At 33.0% G+C, this 24,347-nt stretch overlaps 1 protein-coding gene across 1 annotated transcript in view; it reads left to right on the top strand.

Moving 5' to 3' along the window:
* LOC145252753 (uncharacterized) overlaps positions 1-22,405 on the top strand; it is a 511,723-nt gene extending 489,318 nt beyond the window's left edge. Inside the window, exon 3 of the mRNA XM_080112638.1 lies at positions 20,578-22,405. Within this exon, the coding sequence (XP_079968764.1) occupies positions 20,578-20,831 (254 nt within the window). The 3' untranslated portion in view covers positions 20,832-22,405. The remainder of the gene's footprint in view (positions 1-20,577) is intronic.
* Positions 22,406-24,347: the final 1,942 nt, after the last annotated feature.

The following is a 24,347-nucleotide window of genomic DNA, read 5'->3' as shown; positions in this document are numbered from 1 at the left end:
CGAAAACGTAAATTTAAAATCGTGTCGATTTTATTTTGAGTCGTAGTTTTCTTGCTATCTATATAAGTGAGAATATGTATGTGAGGATACTTCTTAATCTATATACTATACGAATTTTTGGTCTACAAATTTGAAATTTTGTATCTAGGGTATTTAGTCATATGAACACTTTTTAATTCGTTTTCATCCAGAAACAACAGCTGCTAAGGGGTAAAAATCGAACAATTGGAACGTGCGGGTTATCGAATTTTTACGTGTTTGTCAACTGTTTCACGAATGCAGATGCGCGGCCCTGAAAAATTACAGCTTCTTTATCTTAAGAATGAGAATGATGTAAAAAAAAAAACCCTGTAATAAACGTGTCAAGCTGATCTAATGGTTATCGTACTTTACACACTGTGTTTAGGTTTTGGTTTCGATCTCAGTTCGAGTATTTTTTTTACTGACAAGACGTGAAATGTTAGAAGAAACTATTTTTTTTTACATGGAATTCACCACTTATCAAGGTTTTCTCTGATTCTCTCTCCTCTGATCTCGACCGTGTGGTACAGTGGGGGAAGTGGTGGCTGGTTGCCTTTAATGCATCTAAAACCAAGCTTCTATCTTTACATCATCAACGCTCTGATCCCCATCTGACATCAGTTGAAATGGATGACTCTCGTCTAGGGGAGGCTCCATAATTTGACAAGCTTCTGGGTTTGACCTTTACTCCTGATCTGAAATGGAATACGTGCATCAAACCTGTTGCCAAGGTCGCTGGAAAAAATGGTGGGATCCTTCTACCGCTCCAGAAGATATCTCACTACTGATGCAATTCTCTATCTATATAAAAGCCAAGTACGTCCAAGGATGGAGTACTGCTGCCACATCTGGGCAGGAGCTGCTAAAAACAGCCTATCCTACCTTGACAAAGTACAAAATAGACTTCGTGGTTTAGTGGGGGATGCTCTTTTCTCTTCCTTGCAATCTCTCTCCCACAGAAGGGACGTTGCGAGCCTGTCTTTGTTTTATCGTTATTTCCATGCAAAGTGCTCGTCTGAGCTCCAATCTATCGCCCCCCTCGCCAATCTTTCACGATAAACACCCGTCTAGCTGAATCCACCGTCAAAAACTTCCCCACTCTTTATCTGTGTCTAAATCAAAACGTAGATTCAATGAACAAAGCTTCTTTCTTAGAAGTGCACGCATGTGGAACTCTCTACCGCTTGCCTGCTTCCCTCCTGACTTCAACATGGATTTCTTCAAGTCCAACATAAACAAATTCCTGATGAACCGCCCCCCTTAAGTAATGACACTTCATCAAATCTCCAATACTAATGAATACTGCAACACTATCCCATTGATTACTGTACACAAAATAACCCTCATCCCCGAGTGGCTTCTTGGCCTTGATAAGTGGTGACCTCCATGTAAAAAAAAAGCTTCACATGCGTCCTCGCAGTGACTTAGTCTTCAACATACTGTAGTCTACATTGCACTGTAGCCAACCTATTTTTTATTTTATAAAATTATTTTTTTATATATAATGGCTTGAATTAAAGTTTAAAATGCAGAAATCAAGAATTGTGGTCTCAATAGACACATTCAATTCGAACGCACCCCTATCATATAAAAGAACATTCTGTCGATTTTATGTGCCGGGCCTTTCGGCTTGTGTCGTAAAAAAGTTCTCAAATGAACTTGTGATGTAAGGTTGCGTAAGGTGTTAACTTTGTCCATTTTTTAATCGGATTATTTTGATCATTGTTGGTTGTTTTACGACATATCAACCCTTTTCGGGTTATTTAATGCCGAATCCAAAGATTTTGAAGAAAAATTTTTTTAATAGAATATATTTGTTGTTTTCAAGTCGGTTTCTATTAAACCCATGGGACCCTAACAGGTACTACCACTCCGGGTCAGAGTTGACCTGGGAGCAATGGCAATTAAAAGGTGGCTCCACACTCCCAAAAGCCCGCAAGCTTGAACCTCACCACTGGATATAGTTTAAGGTCATATCCAGGACCTATTCTGATTATCAATACTTATTGTAAACATTCAAATACAAAGTCTAAGAACACCGCGAGGCATGTAATGTACCCTCCTGTGAAATTTCATAAAAATCGACTCAACCCTTTTTTGAGTTTAAAGGGAACTCTCTCTCTCTCTCTCTCTCTCTCTCTCTGTATCTCTCTCTTTCACACGCATACACACGCACACAGAGAAAACGTCCCTTTTATATAAAAGTAGACGAAAAGAGATAAATAGATTTTCTTAGTTTGATCGAATCTAATACAAACAAAAATATCTGGCCTGGTTAAATATCCAGGGTCGTGTCATTATTTCTTCATATAACACCGTTAGAAGAAGGCAGTGCGTAGTCATACCGATCTTACTTGGCCCTAAGTGAAGGTGGCGGTGGTTTTTTGGTTGCAAACACGGATTGACGACTTGCGTATCCAATGTTCGAATCCAGTTCGTTCCACAAAAATCACTTTCACTTTTAATGTTGGCAACCTTCACCTGGTCTTTTCCGTAAGTCCCAATAGCTTTATAGAAAGAATTCTGACTAAAAATATATCGGGGAAACCAATGCAAACAATAGAATCTTCGGATTCATACTATACGATGATGATGATTTTTAAGGCTTAAAATATTATGCTATTTTGCATAGTTAATATGGATTGAAGTATCATTGCGTTAGGTTATCCTGACACACCCAAAGCGACCACTGACACTCGTATGTTGTATTTGATAGTCAATGGTTTAAGGATAGCATTGTGAGTTTCTTTAGTGTGCGCACTGAACTTTATAATTGTTGTGACGTTTCATTTAAAATACTACGTCACGTTGATTCTACAACCTACAGGTTGATAAGACCACTTAATAAAAGCCGTTTCACGCCATTAAAAAATAACAGATTTTGTATATATTAGAATCTTCGGAATCTTTAGTATCATTTACAAAACGTTTCGGTGGATGTAACCTGGGGCATGTATCGTGTCTAACAAGGAATTTTTCTGTCGAAATCGGGAATATATACGGAATTTCGAACGAAACCATTAGCTTAATTCACAAGGAAACGTGCTCACGTTACGTCAGCTATGACTGGGTAGGAATTTTAAGCAAGTAGTAATTGCATTTTGAGTAATGTCTGCACTAGAGATTGAATCTTCAACCGCTAAATAAGCGTCGCGTATAGGATAAAGTGCTTGGTAAATTCAGTTGTCAATTACATTCATTTTGAAGTTCAATTATATTACGATAACAATTCAGTTATATTACGATAACAATTCAGTTATATTACGATAACAGTTTACTCCCCCGCCCCCCGAATGTAAATAGAATAATAAATTTTCATTTCATTTGAAATTCAAGGATTGGCTGTTTTTACAAGTTTTGAATGAATATATTTGGTAGATAAGGATTAGTAATAAGCGTAATGTCGTCATTTCCCCTGATCAGGATATGTGTGCAACTGGGGATCACTTGTGAATTTAATATTCTCTTAACACTTCGGAATCTGCCCGGGAGATAACGGCAACCAGCTACTCGAGTGTCAGACCCACATGTACGATAGAAATATCAAAGATAGAATCGCTAGAGTTGACTTGATGTCGGCTACACCTGCTGTTGGGTATCTTATTGACGCCATTACGGCCACCATTCTATCGTCGTTGATTGCAATGACAGCTTGCTGAAATTAAACGCTTGTACAACGCGGCGGACAAAAACATTTACAGTATAGCTCCTATAATTTGAACATCCGTTTCGTTCTAATTAGAGGATGCTGTTCAAGTTCCGTGATAAAAAAAATGTGCTGCAGTTAACTTTAATTTTCTAAAAATTAAGAAATAGTAAATGAAATTCATTGCTATATGATACTTCAAGTATATATTAAGTTGAGTTTACGATATATTTCAAGTAAGAATTGTCAAATATTATTACCAGGAACACAAACATTGAAAATAAATTAAATCTACTCTTACTTGTAAGGTATTTATTACCTAAGTTATCATCTACAGAAATCATACATTTATTTAAAATACAGTTTTTTTTATTTATTTATTAATTGAATGAGTCTGATTGCAGTTTCTATTTTCATCGATTGAGCTCTCGAGCGCTGTCATTGTATTCCGTAAGGGATTATGAAACTCTACAATTTCTTGGTTCTGTAGCTTCTTTTTGATTATATTTCTTCGGAGTGACATTGCTTGCAAAACATAGTTGTCACTAAAGTAAGGACTTTTTTCTAGAAATGTTATAACCGTCTCCATAGACTTTTCTGCATCATCCCATGATATTGCTTCATCAGAATGTTCTTGATTATTTATATTAGGGTCAAGAGAATCGGAGCTTTCGCTATTTTCATCACCATTTTGCCTTCAGGATATTGATCGGTAGTTTCCTCATCTTGTTGCACCCACATTTCAACATCATTTTCATTACGTGATTTAAGAATACCGTGATTAGTCGGAACCGTTTGGTTTCAATAATTGTTTCTAGACCCATTGTGATGGGCTGTTTTACACTATTTTAAATATAGCAATCTGAAAAAAAAATTACAGTTAGTGTAAATTAACTATCAATAGCTAATCTATATTAATTACATAGTGCCAATATTAACATGTCTACGCAATATATAACTAAACCATGTAAACAGTTTGCTGCAACCCCGCATCAAATATGCTAATACAATGACAAAACAGTTCAAGTTTATAGAAAGTCCAGATTTAGAAGAAGTCCAAATGAGAGGAAGTCCAACTTTAGAGGAAGTTCAAATAAAAGGAGTTTTACTGTATTTTATGACAATAAATTTATTTCATTATCATTATCTGTTAAGGAGCATTTTAACTTCGGAATTTATTTTTGACCACGGCCTTAACAGCTAAGAGCGACCCAACTCGGTCGCTATCACAAATTAAATTTTCCACATAATTATTATCTCTCAGAGAGAGAGAGAGAGAGAGAGAGAGAGAGAGAGAGACAGACAGACAGACAGACAGACAGACAGAGACAGAGACAGAGAGAGAGAGAAAGGGAGAGAGAAAGAAAGAAAGAGTGTGATGAGGGAGAGAGAAGAACTAAAGAAGGGGAGAAAGACAGAACATGCATACATTTAAAAACCAAAGACACTAAAATATTTCCATTGTTTATGTTAGCGTACAAGTTTAAGCTTTCAGCTCCTGTGTTCTTAGATAGCTCTAACTTGGTTGAGTTTTATAAGCAACTGTCATTCCGAGCCAAGCTGATATGCGCAGGAATTTTAAATGCCTCTGCCCGTATCTGCGTAATTATCCTATAAGTATAGGACAATTTTGCTACAAGATTTAATTATGCAGAAGCCCTAGCCCTAACCCCACAATGGATATTCTTTCTTTGTCTCACAATTTCACAATTGGTAAAACTGCAATACGTATTCAGTTTCTGGTAATTAGAAGAGGGTGTATATGCCGTTTTATGTCTTGTATATTTCGGCATAAAAAATATTCCAATTGATTTACTCTGATGAAATGAAGAAAAACTCAACTTTTAATAAATATGAATGTTCACATCAAATCTGTTGCCAAGGTTACCAGAAAAAATGGTTGCATCATTTTATCGCTCTAGAAGATATCTCATTCCAGACTCAAACCATCATACCTATTTAAGAATCAAATTCGTCCTAAAATAAGAATACTGTTGCTATATTGGAGAATGGCCTTCACAGACTACCTTTTTTTTATTACCTCGACATCGTACAGAACCGGCCTCGAAACCTGATTCCGGATTTTCTCTTTTTCTTTCTGCCACTTTTTTCTCATAAATAAGACGCAGCGAGTCTATCTTTGCTAAATCGTCATTTTCATAAAAGCTGTTCGGCTGAGCTCTAATTTACAGTCTCCCTTTCCCGTAAAACATTCTCAGTAAACACGCAATTAGCTACAACAACTGACAGCAATTTCCCTTAATCTCTATCTATACCCAAGCTAAACAGAAATTCCATAAACAACACTTCTTTACTCAGCTGACTATAACATAATCGTTTTCAAGTAAAATTCTTGTTGATTCGTCCTTGTTAATAATTAATGTCTACAAAATTTCCAATTGCCGTCTATCACAGTGATTCACTTATTAACCGTTATTCTCGAGTGGCTTCTGGGTCTTGGTATGCGGTGACGCCCTCCTGTCAAAAATATATGCAAGGATTTCGAGTTTGGTTAGCGGAGATCATGTCCTTGAAGCCGCGCAATGATACATCCGCTTGCACAAAACTCATTACACAACGGACGTTAAGTTACATGTAATTAGCAGAGCATCTAGAATTTAACGCTGATCACATTGCTTCATACGTTGACAGTTAAATCAAATTTTGGATTACTTCTCCCGTTAAAATCTGGCATTTTGACGCTTCCATCCTCGAAGACACCAATTGACACAAGCTATCGACCTCAGATGCATTGCATACTTGAGATTGGCTCGCACCTGCCGATTAACTCGGAATTGTCAGCTGGTGCATTCGACAACGCAATCCGAGTTTTCTGATTAATCACTCAAGAGAGAAAAATGATGGTGGCTGCCTACTTATTCCGGCTTATAAAATCATGATATTCTGACAAATGTAATTATTAATTACTGTTATTATATTCTAATGAGTATGGAGGCAACGACCTTCTACCGCTGCATGATATGCTTACTTGGACCTGTTCTTAGAGTCCCCTCTCTCTCTCTCTCTCTCTCTATATATATATATATATATATATATATAAATATATATAGTCTTTGAAGTTTTTAACCTTTAAAACTATACAAAAAATATTTTTTATCATTCGTTAGAAAACCATCTAGTCAGTAAGTCATTTAATCACCTGCAATCACTGCATCAACTAGCTCTCGAATTTACTATAATATCAATATGTTATTTTTTAAGGGATCATCAGTTGTTTACCATGAAACACTGTTTCGGGGATTTAAAAAAATATATATATATATATTGTATATATAGACAAATATTACATAGTCGCTACACTGAACATGTTAATGTTTCGGATAATTGGTCGGCAAGAACCAAAAATCCTCGTCAGGCGATGTTAAAAAAAAGCTTATGTGTCACTGAAGGTGTTCGGTTCTCAAATGCTCAAATCAATTTTATTTTGTATTGTATCCTTATTATAGTGAAATTAGATCACAAACTAAATTTATTATCAATTTTGTCCGTAAGTTTTAAATTAATGATAAAATATTCGATATCTTTAAAGCTATTCATTTTATTAATATTATTTAATTGTGATTATTATATTATATTAGTACTTTACTGTAAACCATTATATTAGTACTTTACTGTAAACCATTATATATTTATTAATTAATTTAAATATTTTGTTCAAGTTTTTTTTTCTTTCGAATTCCTTCTTTTTCTATTATTTTTCTATTAAACTTTCTTTTATTTTAATTTAATTTATATCCATGAATAAATAAAAATTAACTTTTATATTTTACTTTGAACTATTGAATATCTTAAGACTTATCAACTTAATATTGAATTTAATTTATTTAATTGCCACTATTTTATTTTCATTTATGCAATTAATCTATATTTATTATTATTATTATTATTCGCTCACAAGGAGCTTTCACACAGGTCATTAGAGATCTCCCACTGAAAACCTGTGGTATTCCTTGGAAGCTGAGTGACAACAAGTCTTCCCAGATGTCAAGAACTCTCCACCTCCTTCGATAACATTTGCAAATTAATTTGCGTTATCGCAATAGCTTCTCATCATTGATTTCTCTCTGGCAGTGGCCATTGGTCTCCACTGAAATTTGAGTGGTAATAAGTCTCCCCAAGGTCCCAGTTCTCTTCATGCTTGCCCAGCGGAGATCTTGTCAGCGGTTTTTCCTTGGTCTTTCCATCTTCCTTGACCCTTCCTGGCTTTTTGGTATCACACTTTGGGGGGGGGCGATTATGAGGCAATAGGGGTGGGTGATGGGATGTAGAACTTGTAGATATGTAGATTATTATTATTATTATTATTATTATTATTATTATTGGTCCCCGATTTATCAGAGAGAGAGAAAGAGAGAGAGAGAGAAAGAGAGAGAGATACCTATGTTTTCAGTGCTTTCGTGCGTCCGTGTGTCCGTGTGTCCGTGCTTCCGTGCGTCCGTTAGTCCGGACGATTGCCAGATTACCGTCCATTAGTTTTTCCTGAAATTTTGTGACAAATTGCATTTCATTAAGCAGATGTGCACAATAATGGCGAAAATTCCCGTTGCGTCAAAATGCCCCAAAATGGCCACAAATGACATGTGCTGCCGCATAAGTTTTGATCCATCCATTAAATTTTTCTGCAACTTGGCCAAAATGTGGAGCCCGTTATTCTTAATATAAATCCAGTATGGGTGACCCTGGCAAAATTCTGATTCGCGTCCTCGGGGACTTTCAGTGCTAAAAACGCCCCTTTTTGTGGCTGGATTTTTTTTTCATATTTCTCAACAAAAACTTTATATGTCTTACTATATAGTAGTTTTTCACGGTGCTCAACTCAAGTATACATGTGCTAAAAATCTGAAACTGCACCGTTATCAATTTACACTGGGATTCGGTGTCCCCAGGGGATCAAAAGAGGTAAAAACAAATGCCCCAAGTTGGTCAATAATGACACTTTTGCGGCATAGCGTTTAATCTATCGATTAGATTTTCCTGAAACTTGGCCAAAATGTGGAGGACATTATTCTTAATATAAATTCAGTATGGGTGAACCTGGCAAAATTCTGGTTCGTATCCCTCTGGGACTTTTAGGGCTAAAAAACATGCCTTTTGTAGCTCATTTTTTTCATATTTCTCCAAAACTTGATATCTATGTCTATATAGTGGTTTTCCATGGTGCTGAATTCAAATATACATGTATTAAGGCGTGAAACTGCACCATTTTCACTGAGATTGGGTCAAAAATGCCCCCAAATTAAAAAATATTTACCCCATAAATTTAACCAAATTAAAAAATTTTTACCCCATAACTTTTGCTCCATCCATTAGATTTTTCTGAAACTTGGCGAAAATGTGAAGGCAACGTTGGCCCTTCACACTTCTCACATTCATCATTTATTCACTATTTTTTTGGTGTCATCTCACATGCAGCACAAGAGGGGGACCACGCACGCGCGGCGTATTATTATTATTATTATTATTATTATTATTATTATTATTATTATTATTATTATTATTATTATTATTATTATTATTATTATTATTATTATTATTATTATTATTATTATTATTATTATTATTATTATTATTATTATTATTATTATTATTATTATTATTATTATTATTATTATTATTATTATTATTATTATTATTATTATTATTATTATTATTATTATTATTATTATTATTATTATTATTATTATTATTATTATTATTATTATTATTATTATTATTATTATTATTATTATTATTATTATTATTATTATTATTATTATTATTATTATTATTATTATTATTATTATTATTATTATTATTATTATTATTATTATTATTATAATAATAATAATAATAATAATAATAATAATAATATTATTATTTTTTTTTTTATTCAGAAAGTAATGCTTTTAAAATAACTTTTCCCCTGTAATTGTTCTTTTCTAATATTCTACAACCAAGTACTAATAATCATTTCTCAGTTATTCAGTTCAATTTTTATTTAACTTGACTAAATCTTTATTTCACATTTATTTGAGTTTTAAAGTACGCCAATTACACTATATCTTGTATCATTTTAATTAATTAAATGATTGTTTAAATAAAAGTTAATAACTTAATTCTTATTTTGCTTTTAATTTTTTAAGATTGTTGATATTATTATTTTAACACAATATTATATATCAACTTACTTAATATTTACTTTCCTATATACTAACTTTTTTATTTAAACTCATATTTTACATGTTTAGATACTGTAATAAGACGTGCAGTTTGAACATTTAAAGCCCCACTCCCTCAATTCCATATTTTAATTTAATAGTAGAATATATAGTTCAACCTATAAATCCAAAAGAAAATTTTTAACTTTTAATTAATGCATATACAAAAGAGGCTACGCCAATTTTTGCTCAAATTTAATCTATTGCTAATAATTGATATTTCTATATCTATTTTTACAATTATCAAATTTGGTTGATTTATTTAGGTCAGATTACCAATCATATAATGCTTACTGATTTCAAATGTGATTTTATATCAACATTAAAAATTTGTCATTACAAGTTAATGTCTCATATTTTTATTCTTATCCATTTGCTTTGGAATTTATTTATCACTAAAGATATGAAATTTTTATTTTATTTCTTATTATTGAAACCTAATGTTTAACATTTCTAAACATTGCAATTAGGTCAGCATTTAGAACATTACGAGTTAATTCTATTCCATATGCTAATTTAATATTTAATTTATCATCTACATATAATTGTAGAATACAATTATTAGTACTTAGTTATCGATTTTAAATTAAATACTATATTATGTAAACTATATCACCATAATATCTTTCTTAATTTATTTGAAATATAAATCTGATTATAACTATTTGTAATACTAGCATTACAGCTCGGCGTTTTCCGTGTGTTCCGAGGTGTATGTTGAGCAAAAAAAAAAAAAAAAAAAAAAGCAGTATTGTTTTTTTTAATTTGACTCCTATCATGCCCCCTTAACATTTATTGTTTGGGGCTCAACTCAAGTCAAGTTATTAAGTTAGATCCAGGTCCAAGGAACCTATATCTAAAACTTCATGTGTTTAGACACAAAATTGTCGGCGGAGTTTGGTAGAGTTCTCAGAGGCAAGATCGTTGAATTTTGACCCCTTAACAGCCAAACTTTTGGCCGAAAACGGATTAAAAAGATTTTTCTACATCTCAGTACCCTGTATATCAAATTTCGAGTCTGCAGACTGAAAATTGACATAGTTATTACGTAGGGAAATGTTCATACACACAGACACACAGCCACGTTCACTTTTATAGATATATAGATTTGCTTTTATTATATTTTTACATCTGATTATATTATTTCTTTTGTCATTACGATTTCCAGTTTATTTTAACAAAAGATTAGTCATTTTCCATGCTATGATATTTTAAGTCAGGTTTTATTCGAAACATGGTATACTTAGATGTATGTCAATTATATAATGCTTAACTTATTTTAACTAATTACACGAGTTTTAAATTAACATACCATATTGTGTTATGATTAATAGAAATTTGACATTACAACACAATATCTAATATTCATACTTTTTCCATTTACTCTTTTATTTCATTTATAACTAGCGTTGCCCGGCTGTTTAGAAGTGTGCGTTTAGGGGGGGGGGGTAAAGAATAAGCGAAGTAATAACCTTGTTTAAACTTCTTAAAAAATCGGAAAACCCAAAGCAAAACAAACAAACAAACAAAAAACAGCAAACGAACGGAAAACTTCTTTTAAAAAATCGGAAAAACAAAAAAATAAAAAAAATGAAAAAAAAAAAATGAACGTGTTCGGAAAAACAAAAGCAAAAAAAAAAAAACAGCGAAAAGCGAAAAATAAATGATATAAATAACCTTAAAAGTTTAAAAATCGCAAAAAATATATCTGATAACTCGGATTGAACCTGCAATCTTAAGATAACGACGGTGTCACTTAATCCATTGTGCTATGGACGCGTGGGTCGGTTTTTATAATATTTAAACGAATTCAACGCACAACGTGTTGTCATCTTGTCATGCAGGACACGCGACAATCTTAAAATCTGGAAAAAATAGCGTTGAAAAGTCGGGCAAATGAAATACACGTGTGACCCCCGTTGTTAAGTCGTACATATGATCATCAAGCCAGCATATAAAAAGTTTTAAGAAGGAGCGAATCGACCGAGAAGCCCGGCGAAAAAAGCCTTTTGCGGACATACAGAAAAAGTGCACATACATGATGATTGCAACGTATTGTCAGACGAGTGTCACTCCCTCAGACATTTAAAATCCATGAGCCCAAATTTCTGAGGGAGTATCTATACAAATATGACGTTACAGAGTCTTAGCTTTGTACGACAGCTAAGTCTCTCTCTCGGTTCAAAATGTTGAGATCCAGCAACATGCAAGAGCAAGATAGCCAGCAACAAATTAAACTGCAGACCAGCTTAATGCGGGTACTGGTCTTCCGCTTTATGGTTTTTTAAATCAGAGATTTGCTTCTCCTAGAAAGGTTGCTTTCACCACGGCTTACGGGAGCCCTCTCCACCCCAATACACATATACACACACACACAAATATACACGGTGCTAGTTGGCCGTTGACCCAGAAAAAGAGTTCATTCGCCCTTTGAAAGATCTTGTTTTTAATCCTTCAGGGAGACTAGCCGCCCTCCTCACCAAACAAGTCTGGTGGGGGAACCAGTTTAGTCGCCAGTGACTCGATACATAGTACCAGTAGCATATGACATGACCTGACATACATACATACATACGCATATTTTCGCTTTTATATATATAGATTAAAAAGTATTGCAATTGGACTAATTGTCAGAATAGTATGGATTAATTTTATTCCATTCAACATTAAATTTAATTAATTGCATATATATTTATAGAATATAGTTATTAGCTCTTAGTTAGCATTTTTACATTAATACTACATTATGTAAACTATATCATCGCACTTTCTAATCTATTCTGAGTGATAATATTTGCTATCATTATATTATTACATTTAGTTAATTTATTTTGTTTATTATGATTTATAGTTTATTAAAGCTTTTTGCTATTTTTATTTTATTTAATATACTAATCTCTATAAAGAACAACTGTAATGCTTAGATAGTTTAATTTATTTTAACTTAAGCTATGCATTTCATCAGGTTTTAGTCGAGACAAGGTATAATTTGATCTATGTAGATAGTTTAAAGAGGGTTTATTACCATACTAGCTGAAAGGCCTGATATATACAACCAACACTAGATTCTTTGATATGACAGGGGCAAGTTCAGAAAAAATGCTTTTGTTTAAAGTACAATTGCACTTGACTTTTTGTTTTTATTTAAACTTAAATTCCAGCCATTATTACTGCACAAGCAGTAAGGTAAGGAATAAAAAACCAACAGTAAGTTCTTTTATATGACAGGGATTGTTTGAAATAGATGTTTCTGTTTAGATCACAATTGATTTCATTTTAAACTTCAATTATTCGAAATAAAAAAAAAAAAATGAAATCCACAGTAGTTTTTTACAGTGCAATATAAACTAAAATATGTTGTGCACTAAGTCACTGCGAGAATATATGTGAAGCTTCCTCCCGGTGCACTGCGATGGGTCTTTCGCATACTAATATTGATTCTATGTCCAATTTTATATACAACTGTAAGGTAAGTGAACACACACACACACACACATATATATATAGGTATTAAATTATTATAGTAAAAAATAATTATCACCTCCACTTTAAGAAATTCATTACTTATCGTTGAGCACTTTCAATTGAATTAAAGTCGGTCAATTTAGCTCTTATGCATAGATCATCGTATAACGATTAGATCACTGTCTGGCTGATGTAAAGAACATTTAAAATTAAAAATTGTTTAAATTCAACGTTATTTCACGCGGTTAATGGTAGCCGAATGGATACGGTCTTCGCTAATCGAGCCAGAGATGTCTCGTGTTGCCGAGTTCGAATCGTTCGACTGGTGTTAATCGTGACACCCTGCACTGAAAATTCCCGAAATGATGAAACACTAGTGTCTGTAGGTAATTAATTATTATAGTAAAAAAATAATTATATATATATTTCTAAATAACTATTTATTCTTTTTAGCCGTAAAAACTTTTGAAATTTTTATAGGACTTCATTTATTTTGTTTAGTTTTCATAACATGAAATATAAGGGAGTAGAACACCTGAAAAATATTTCTTTTCATATATGAAACGAAACCAACTTTTATTATGTAAGTTATTTTAAAAAGGAATGAGCACTTCAGAGAAAATATGGCTATTAATTAATTTTTGCTAGATTTTTAAAACATGGGTATGTTTACGGCTTCAAACATACTACATAGGACCGTGGTTTTAAAGCATCAATAATGTGGACAGTATTTTTATCTCGCATTTTAATTTGGTATGCAGTAATATGTGTGTGTGTTTTTTTTTTAATTTGAGCAGTTTATTTTAAGCCTCTTCTTTTAAATGATAACACGTTAGGATGATAATATTAAATTGAATTTCAGTTAAATCGTGTTACATATATGGGGGTTAAATCTGTGGCGCCCGTTGCAAGTACATAATACACACACACACACACACACACACACACATATATATATATAAATATATATATATAAATATACATATTTATATATATATATAGAGAGAGAGAGAGGGAGAGAGAGGCAAAGAGAGAGAGAGGGAGAGAGAGAGGGAGAGAGAGAGGGAGGAGGAGGGATGTTAAAGAGCATCTCTCCTCTCTCTCTCTCTCTGGCTCTTTCATACTCTCTCTATTTTCTCTCTCTGTGTCTCTATTAGATAGTAGATCGAGAGAGAGAGAGGGAGAGGGTGGGAGGAGGTCAGAGAGATATTTTTGTAGTAAATCCACGTTGCAGGAAGTGACGTTTCATCTAACCGGATGTCATGTGATGCTACGTGGCAAGGTTGGTGAAACGTTGAGTCTCTCAGAAAATGCCAAGCCGAGCAGAGGTCTAAAATGGTTCTCTCCTAAGTAAGGGGGGAGATGCGCGCCCCAGACGTGGGACGTGGTAGGTACCCACAGTGGAGACCATCGATGGCGACATCTGCAGATCATGCCTGGGAGAATAAAAGGTTGAAAACCCAACATCTGTCTTCATCTTGTGTATTCCGGCGAAAACAGCAAGAGAGCTCCACCCAGATGAAGACTCTCCCAGAGCAGCAAAACCAGGTATGAACTTCTATATATAAACACATACATCCACAAGTGTCCTAACCACCAGACAAACGGTTTAAGGGATCTTGGGTCCCGTTCTCTCGTCTCATAACACTTGTAATATCTCTCTCTCATCGTCGTAAACTTTTTCTCTTCATTAGTAAAATGGACACGTCATCACCAGGGTACCAGTATCCCTCAAGTAAAGTGTCCAAGTCCAAATCCGTTTCTTCTCCCTCCCTTATGTAACAGGGAGAGAGAAGGGGGAAATCCTTAAATGAAAAGGACATTCTCAATATAAACGGGAAGACCTACTATCTTAGCTAGGATCAAAAGTAAAAAAAAAGAGTCAATCCTTTATAGATGACGGGTTCGACCAGGGCTAGAAAGACAGACCTGACTCGACACATACAGCTTGATAAATATACGGACATCAAAGCCCTAGAAGATTAGAATATATTCAAATACATTAGCGTTGAGGAAAATAATTCAATTCAGCATGCCAATGAGAGAAACAATGGACAGTGATTATACATTGAGTAAAGGAAATTTGTAAAACAAATCTTACAAACAAAAACAAGATAACTACCATTACCAAACTGGCCAGGCCTGTGATAGCATACCGTTTTGGCATAGTTTACTGGTCACAAAATAACATAAACAAACAAGATACTAAAACGATGTCAAGTGTGATATACTATCGAATAACATACGGGGATCAGTGTCTGCTTAAGCTGATTTTACCTGGTGGAGTAGGGGGTTAATGGTCCATCAACATCGAGTTACTTTAGTGGGCACCACGTAATATCTGACGATCTCCCAGAATTCCAAGTTCATGATTGTACATCAATACAAAGAAACAAGACCCAGCAGAACACACTCCATCATGAAACTTGACAAATTTTAAGGCAAAACTGTCAAATAAAAATTCGTATTTAATATCAGATAAATATTCATATAATCAGATTAAAATTCATATAATCAGATTAAAATTCATATAATCAGATTAAAATTCATATAATCAGATTAAAATTCATGTAATCAGATTAAAATCAATATTTTCTAACATATAAAAATTAATATTTCATATTAAATTATAATTCATATTCCATATCAGATTAAAAATCAAGTGGAGTGTTGTACGCTTTTTTTTCCATTTTAACCGATGGCACCAAGGTTATCTCTCTCTCTCTCTCTCTCTCTCTCTCTCTCTCTCTCACTGTTTCTCTGTCTATATATATACATACATAAATATGTGTGTTTATGTGCGTGTGGAAATATTCTTTATTCATTTATATTTTTTATATATACCAACACTTATTTAAGATGCTCAATAGAATTACAGAGCATATAATGAATTACAAAAGTCTATGTTCAAAATTTCATGATGTTGACTATCTTACAATTTATTCCTTTAATACAGTTAACATTTACAATTCTTGACAGTATCTGTTTCGTAGCACAATATATATATATATATATATATATATATTATATATATTGTGCTACGAAACAGATACTGTCAAGAATTGTAAATGCCAAATGTATTAAAGGAATTGTAAGATGATCAACATCATGAAATCTGAAATATATATATATATGTATATATATATACATATACATATATATATATATGCACGCTATATATATATATATATATATGCACGCTAGCCGACCGCTCGATGTTGTTCGATCGTAAAATATGCATAAATATATTTTCATTTATACATGTGCATGCGAGTATTATATTTTTCTAATCAGTTCACATTAAAAAATACTCGAGCTGATATCGAAACCAAAACCTAAAGACTGTAAGTCAAGTGCGACAACCATTAGACCAGCTTGATGCGATCTTTAAAATGTGTTCTCAGTCCAACATATTCTTTACCTAGGGAATCTGCCATATGAAATATTAGAGCATGCGTATTCGTGACACAGTTGACAAACAAAAATCGATGCCATCCACGTAATAATTTTTTCAATTTTGACCCTTAGCAGCCCATTTTCGGACGAAACATAATGGAACAGTTTTTGACAAGTCTGAATATTTTATATACCAAATTTCATATCTGCTGATTAAAAATTCGTTGAGTATATAGGTCTGGAATTTTCCTCACACACATGCTCATTTTTATAGACATACTAGAATATATACCCTCCTTTGCCCGGTGTTGAAGGAAACGTTAAATCTCTTTTAAACAAGGAAGTAAAAAATGGAAAGAAACTGAGACATGTGCATGCTCATATTATGTTTTTTAAACGGTTGGCTTCTTGTAAATGCAAAAAAAAAAAAAAAAACATACTCCAGTTGAGATCGAAACTAAAACCTTATATAGTGAATCACGTTTACTAACCATTAGATCAGCTTGACACAATCTTAAAATGTTTTTTAAACTTCGTGAAACATTTAACAAACATATAAAAATCCGATTACTCCAAAGCAATAAATTTTCTTTTAATTTTGACCCTTTGGCAGTCCTGTTTTTGTTGATGGAAACCCAACAAAGTTTTCCACATGTCTGACTACCCTATTCACTAAATTTCAAGCCTGTAAAGAAAACATTGTTGAGTATATAGGTTGAGAAGTGTCGTCACGCACATTCTTTTTTTTAAATATATAGTTTGGATTTTACTACTATATATTAGGTTAAATATAATAACCGATAGGCAATTGTCTATATAATAATAAATATGTAATCTGCATAATTTAAAATGTCATATTTAAATGTAACTTACCACCGGGCATCGCCGGACGGCCTGCTAGTTTATTAAAAAAGTTGTGAATGTCATTTAAACTCAGCTTGCCGACTCTATAGTCCTTTTAATGACCAAATGCGAACGATGCCCACAAACCATTAAAACGTAGATGGTAAGTTTCTTAAGCATTTAATTATGATATTGATTGATCTTTCAAGTTCATGCAATATCTTAGACACGACAAAGTAAGTCTCAAAGGACGGGACATTTCTGTTTACAATCAAGTATCCAACGTGATTGGGGACCAATAAACTGTCGCATGGAGATCTAGATAATGTACCTGATATATTAAAATGTTTAATCGTAGGAAACGGCCAAATTGAAATATAGCAATATAATCAATTGTCAATCGCGTCACAGAAGGCGAAATCGTAAGAGCTCGCTTAATGAGATTGAATCGTGACTGTAGTGTTTAATTTATATTTATTCAAGTTAAAAATGCCGTCTATCTAAACCACTATCAACAATTTCCCCTACGCTTTGTCTGTACCTAAATCTAAACGCAACTTCCATGAACAAAGCTTCTTTTGAACTGTGGAACGCGTTTCCGCTGGAATGTTTTCCATCCATCTACAACATGGTCGTTTTGAAGTCCCATGTAAACAAATTTTTGATATATCGCCTACTTAAATAATCAAATTCTACCTAATTCTTGTACCAGTCTGAGATCGTCGCATATGCAATTTTTCCTCACCTCTTTGGAGCTCTAACACTTATAGCACAAATCTCTTCTGTGGCTTTCCTGGTTGAAAGACCTTGCTTCCAACACTAACGAATCAGTTAAAATGTCTGGAATCGAAAGATGAAAACCATTATAACAATATACAAGCAAAAAACAATTACACATTGCATAAAAATTCAATTTTTAGCAAGTGTTTACGAACTTTTAGGACAATCTAACATATTGTTTAAACTATGTTAAAATTGTTTCTAACTAAACTGCTCTTTATTAAGATTTGTAAATAAAAATAATTGCTTTTTGCTTAAAGACAGAAAAGCAATGTCGTCTTGTAACAGTTCAGATCTAATTCTCTAATATTTAAATGACTACTTGAACCACTAATATATTACTAGGGTTAATAAATAATGAAGAATAACTTATATTTGTATCAATATTGACTAATATTTGAACGATGACTTGAACCGTCCATATTTGAACTATTCTGTAGACAACTAATATTTTCTGAACATTGTTTAATAATGGAACAAGTAGTATTTGAATCACAAATATTAGGATGATTCTTTGGAGCACTAACACTTAAATCACTAATGTTTGAATCATTTTTATTTTAATTACAATTTGAATCACTAACATTGAACCACGAATATTAGTAACATTGTTTATTCCTATATTATAATATATATATATATATATATATATATATATATATATATAGATAGATATAGATATAGATGTGTGTATAAATAATGTTACTAATATTCGTGGTTTAATATTACAAATATATAACCGCCCCCTTAAGTAAGCACTTCATTAAATCTCCACACTAGCGTACTGTACTTGCAATAACCCTTATCCCTGAGTGGCTTCCGGGCCTTGATAAGTCGTGACCACAGTGTAAAAAAAATATGTATATAATATTTGTATCATTATTCGAACCAATAATATTTCAATTATTCTTTTAATTGATTATATTTGTATCATTATTTGAATCACAAATATTTATCATGAGAGGCTCAAATATCACAGATATTTGAACCACTCATATTTGAGCCAATAATATTTTAATAACCAATATATCCGAAAATTTTCTAGCCTGTTTCATGTTTTCCCACATGAGAACGTTGCCAAGTGAAAGCTCACCACAACTTATGTACCATCGCATATTAATATACGTATTTGAACCTGAATACCTACTTGATAGAATTTGAATTCTTACTAAAAAAAAAACTTGAATACCTAGTAAAGAGAACTTGAATATCTACTGGATACTGCCCTCGAGTGTTTAATATCTCTCTTTAAAGGTTTTATCAGGATAACCTGGCAAGAGGAGACGTTTTCCTGCAAGTAAATCTTGACTAAATATTAAGAATTACATCCTTCCTTTTTCTCTCTCCCCCCCTTCTTCTTTTTTCTCTCTCTCCCCTTCTTCCTTTTTTTCTCTCTCCCCCTTCTTCCTTTTTCTCTCTCTCCTGTGACCGAAATAAGATATCATCGGTATGGCTCACCCACACTCGGTTTTACGAGGAATAGTGCACTTTATCCAAGGGACGTTACTTCAGTCAACAAAACGAAGCCGGATACTCTACCAGGCTAGATGAATTCTCGTCCTGGAATCCAGTAAGACCAGGAACTACTAGAATATATGTTAATCGTCAATTGGGGGGGGAAATTATGTACCCGTTTTCTTTACTAACTCAGTGTTTGATAGGTAAATGTGAACTTTAATAGAATATGCAAATATTTATATGTCTCATATAGAGATCAAAGCCACAGGAAAGGGGTCATTTAATTTCTGAGAACTCCAACTGAAGTAAAATGAAACAGAAACGACCAGTAATATTTTAATCACTGATATTTAAACCACTAACATTTGAATCATTAACCTTTGAACCACAAATACCTGTATCACTGTTTATATTCCTAATATCTTCATTGCTATTTGAAGCAATTATGTTTGTATCATTATTTAAACCACAAATATGTTTATCACTATTTGAACCACGTATACGTATTCGTATCAATATTTAAACCATTAATACATTATTTGAATCCCTACTATCTTATTACAATTTGAATCAATATATTTGAATCACTGATATTTGACTTACTTGTATTTGAGCTACCAATACTTCAGAATTGAAACCTTGCTTATGTATTTCATAAATTCCACATGTGTAAGTTTCTACTTGAAAGTTTGCTATCTCAGTACGAAGAACAGCGTAATTTGGTTGCATTTTCTTCTTATCTTCCAATAGGATGGGTTGGATTCATCCGAGGATGCTATATACCGGGGATGTTGCCAGGAGTGAATGATTCCGTCGGATGCCGCTATTGGAGTGGAGCCAACAACTTGACAGCCCTTTACTGCTTCTGCAAGACAGATTACTGCAACAGCGGTCCGCCATTACAGTCCAGCTTGACGAGATTTGGATGGCCGTTCTATCTTGCACACGCATCCGGCCTCTTTTTCATAATTCACTGGATCATCGCAGATGGAGACAGCTCTTAAAAACACATGTACAAGCGCACATACTTACACACATACATAAATATATCCATACATACACGCTGAATAATCGTTGTTTATGTGTTACTGAACTTTATATACCAATATTTTTTTTCAATTTAGAAAGAAGAATCATCTTTTAACGCTCGGTTATAAATCGTTTTCTTTATGATTTTTGTTGTTTGTTCAAACCATTTTTCATGCTTTAAATTTTATATTATGTGTTTTATCTTGTTTTACAATTGATATTATGTTTTTACGTTCGGAAAATAATATACGTTTTTTTTACGTTTTAAAACTGGTATTATATTCTTATGTTATATTTCACAATTAATATTATGTTTTAACGTTTGAAAATTGCTAAAAAATTTTTTTACATTTAAAAATTAATATTAGGTGCTTTTTAATTTGTAATTGATGTTATATGTTTTTTTTTCACGGTTGAAAATAGCTATGCGTTTTTTACGTTTTAAAAATTATTTTATGTGATTTATGTTTTACAATTGATATTGTGTTTTTAAGCTTGGAAATTTTTTTAAGGGTTTTAAAATTAATATAAGATTTTTTTTTATGTTTTATAACTGATATTATTTAGTTTTTAAGCTTGGTAAAAGGATATACACTTTTTTAAAGGTTTTAAAATTAATATAAGTTTTTTATGTTTACAACTGATAGCATATGTTGTTTTAAATATTGTAATATATGTTTTTATGTTTGAAAATTTTTATTTTATGCTTTACAATTGATATTGTATGGTTTTACATTTGAAAATCGATTTTTATGTTTTGAATTTATGCGTTTTTTTACGTTTTCACTTAATCTTGTATTGATTTATTTATTGCGGACTATTACCCTCATCTTTTATAGTTGTTTTTTCACGATGTTTCGGCCAACTATTTCTCTGGCCTTTATTAGGGGGTAACCGCGATGGGATAGGAACTATTAATCTCCTAATTACATTCTCAGTAATTACTGCCATCTATAGTTGTTGTCGTCTCAGCACGTTTTTTTTTTCGCGAAGTAAGCCTCTGGCCGGATTTGGGTAGTATTGAAACCGCGATCTTCAGAGAATTATCACCTGAAACCGTAGAGATTCAGCGTTTCTATCCACTGCGCCACGGACCACGAAGACGACAAAAACTATGGATGGTAGTAACTGCGTAGAATGCCGTTAGGAGATTATGAGTTCCTACCCCGTCACGGTTACCACCAGACAAAGACCAGGGGAATAGTTGACCGAAACGTCGTGAAACAACAATTAAGAAAGATGAGAATAATAGTCCGCAATAAATAAATTGATAAATAATACTCATATCAATAATAAATTCCAATTAAATGATTGATATTGTATGTTTTGTATGTTATAAAATCGATGTTACATGTTTTTACAGTTAAAAAAATTATTTTGGAGGCCTTTGTTTTTTAAATTGATATAAGTTTTATTCTGTTTTAAACTCGGTATTATATGTTTCAATTTTGTTTTATAGTTGATCTTATAAACTATTTCACATGTAAAACTTGATATTATACACCGGAAAGTAATAGAATGTGTATAATAAAGTATGATTGAGAAGCGATCCATCTTCACTGTTCATTCATTGACTGGTTTAAAATATAAGTATTTTGTTTTTCTCTTTAATAATAGTCTTTATATTTATATATTTCATAACATACTGTTTCACCATAGGGAATCAGTTATGAAATTCACAATCCCTTCTACAATTAAGCTATACTTGATACAAATAAACACACTTATAGCTGACTTATGCATTAGGTTGAAATTTCCTAGCAATAGTTGTTGCATATTCGTTTAGTTATATACACACCTGGATAAGACGTTGTCAATTGCCATCTTCAGGCCAAGATAAGAGTGTATTATCTGTTTTGATGTTACACTTCACCTTTTCTGTCCTCGGTCACTGGAGGAGAACTCTTTCATGATTGAGAAAATCGTTATTTTTGTTTCTATCCAGAGTGCCCCTTTTTGAGAAGATCGATTTCCCCCCCCCATTAAAAACTGACATTGTGTCTAACTCTTCCCTCGTAGGAAGGCATGCAAATAGAAACTATCACACTGTTTCGTAACACTGCACTAATTTCGACTTAGAATGCTCTCTTCACTTCGTTAATACTGCGGATTTTTTTTATCGATAACAATTATCTTTGATATAATCTTACAGATATACATTTAGGAGTTAGGGATAACACTTCTTACTAATAAACCGATCACAAAAGTTCCCCTTGCATATCATTTAAACTAAATTCTTAAAAAATAAATTGATTCCGCCCGATTTTTTCCCCAATTTTTTCCATATTTAATCAGATAAATTTTTCATTTTAGAAGGAAAAGGTTTGTTTGCGCAAGAGCCAGAGAGCCTAGAATGGTTAATACTTCAAGACGTTTTTAAAAGCCACTTTCTTTTACTCCACGCGCTAGGAATTCTAGCACAGGTCGTCATAAGAAGTTGCTCACGAACAACAACAGGTGGTGTTTCTTGGAATCTGGGTAATAAAAAATCTACCCAGGTTTACAAAACCCTACAAAGATCTTTGCGTTATCACAACACCCGTTTACCATTGACTTCTTACTGGAAACAAACATTGGTCTTCAACTGGAACTAGGTGGAACGAGCCTCTATAAAATTCCAGTCCTCCTCGAACTTATCCAGAGGAGGTCTGATTAGTGCTTTCTCTCCTTTCTGCCTATGCTGACCCTACAATACTATGTAGGGTGGAGTCAGCATATGCCGAGATTAACGTGTTTTTTGGAGGGAATAACCTAGCTAATTTTACGTTTCGCGAATCAGTTTTCTTAGTTTCAAGTAGTGTTCCTCTATCTTTTTGGTTTCCGTCTGTAACAGTTTCCATATGCCTGGTTAGCGTTTATTATTTTTACTAGCTTGGGTGCCCGGCGTTGCTCGGGTGTTTGGAGGTGTGTGTTGAGCAAAAAAAAAAAATGAGCTAGTAGGCAGGCAGGCTCGAACCCGACCCTGCAGAAAAGGGCCCAGTTGAGGATGAAAGAATTAATTAAGGGTCGAACTTCAAAACGATACCGATCTCGTGAAAATCAGTTTCCTTTGTCGAAAGTTTTAGGCAGACATACAAACATACACACATAAATAAATAAATAAATACATACATACATACATACATACACACATAAATAAATAAATACATACATACATACATTTAAACACACAGATGATATTCTTCTTCTTCTTCTTCTTTTTCTTCTTCTTATAATTATTATTATTATTCATTTAAATAAATATAATAATGTTATTCACATAGATTGTAATATAGCCGTCACTAAAATACTTATCACTTTTTAAATATGAGGCTAGTTATTCTTTGTTATTTTGCTTTTTCAATTCTGCACACGAAGCCAGTTTTATATATATGGAAGATGTACCCGGCGTTGCCCGGTATTTAACGCAACGTTAAATAAAAAAAAAATGAAGTAAAAAAAAAATAAACGACTTCCCCAAAAAACTGAGACATGTGTCTGCGAGTACTGTT

Source organism: Euprymna scolopes, chromosome 29 (genome assembly GCF_053919585.1).
Source record: "Euprymna scolopes isolate OS-2025 chromosome 29, ASM5391958v1, whole genome shotgun sequence".
NCBI lineage: Eukaryota > Metazoa > Mollusca > Cephalopoda > Sepiida > Sepiolidae > Euprymna > Euprymna scolopes.
The sequence above is the reverse complement of the archived record's forward strand: the minus strand, read 5'-3'. Positions and strand labels throughout refer to the sequence as shown.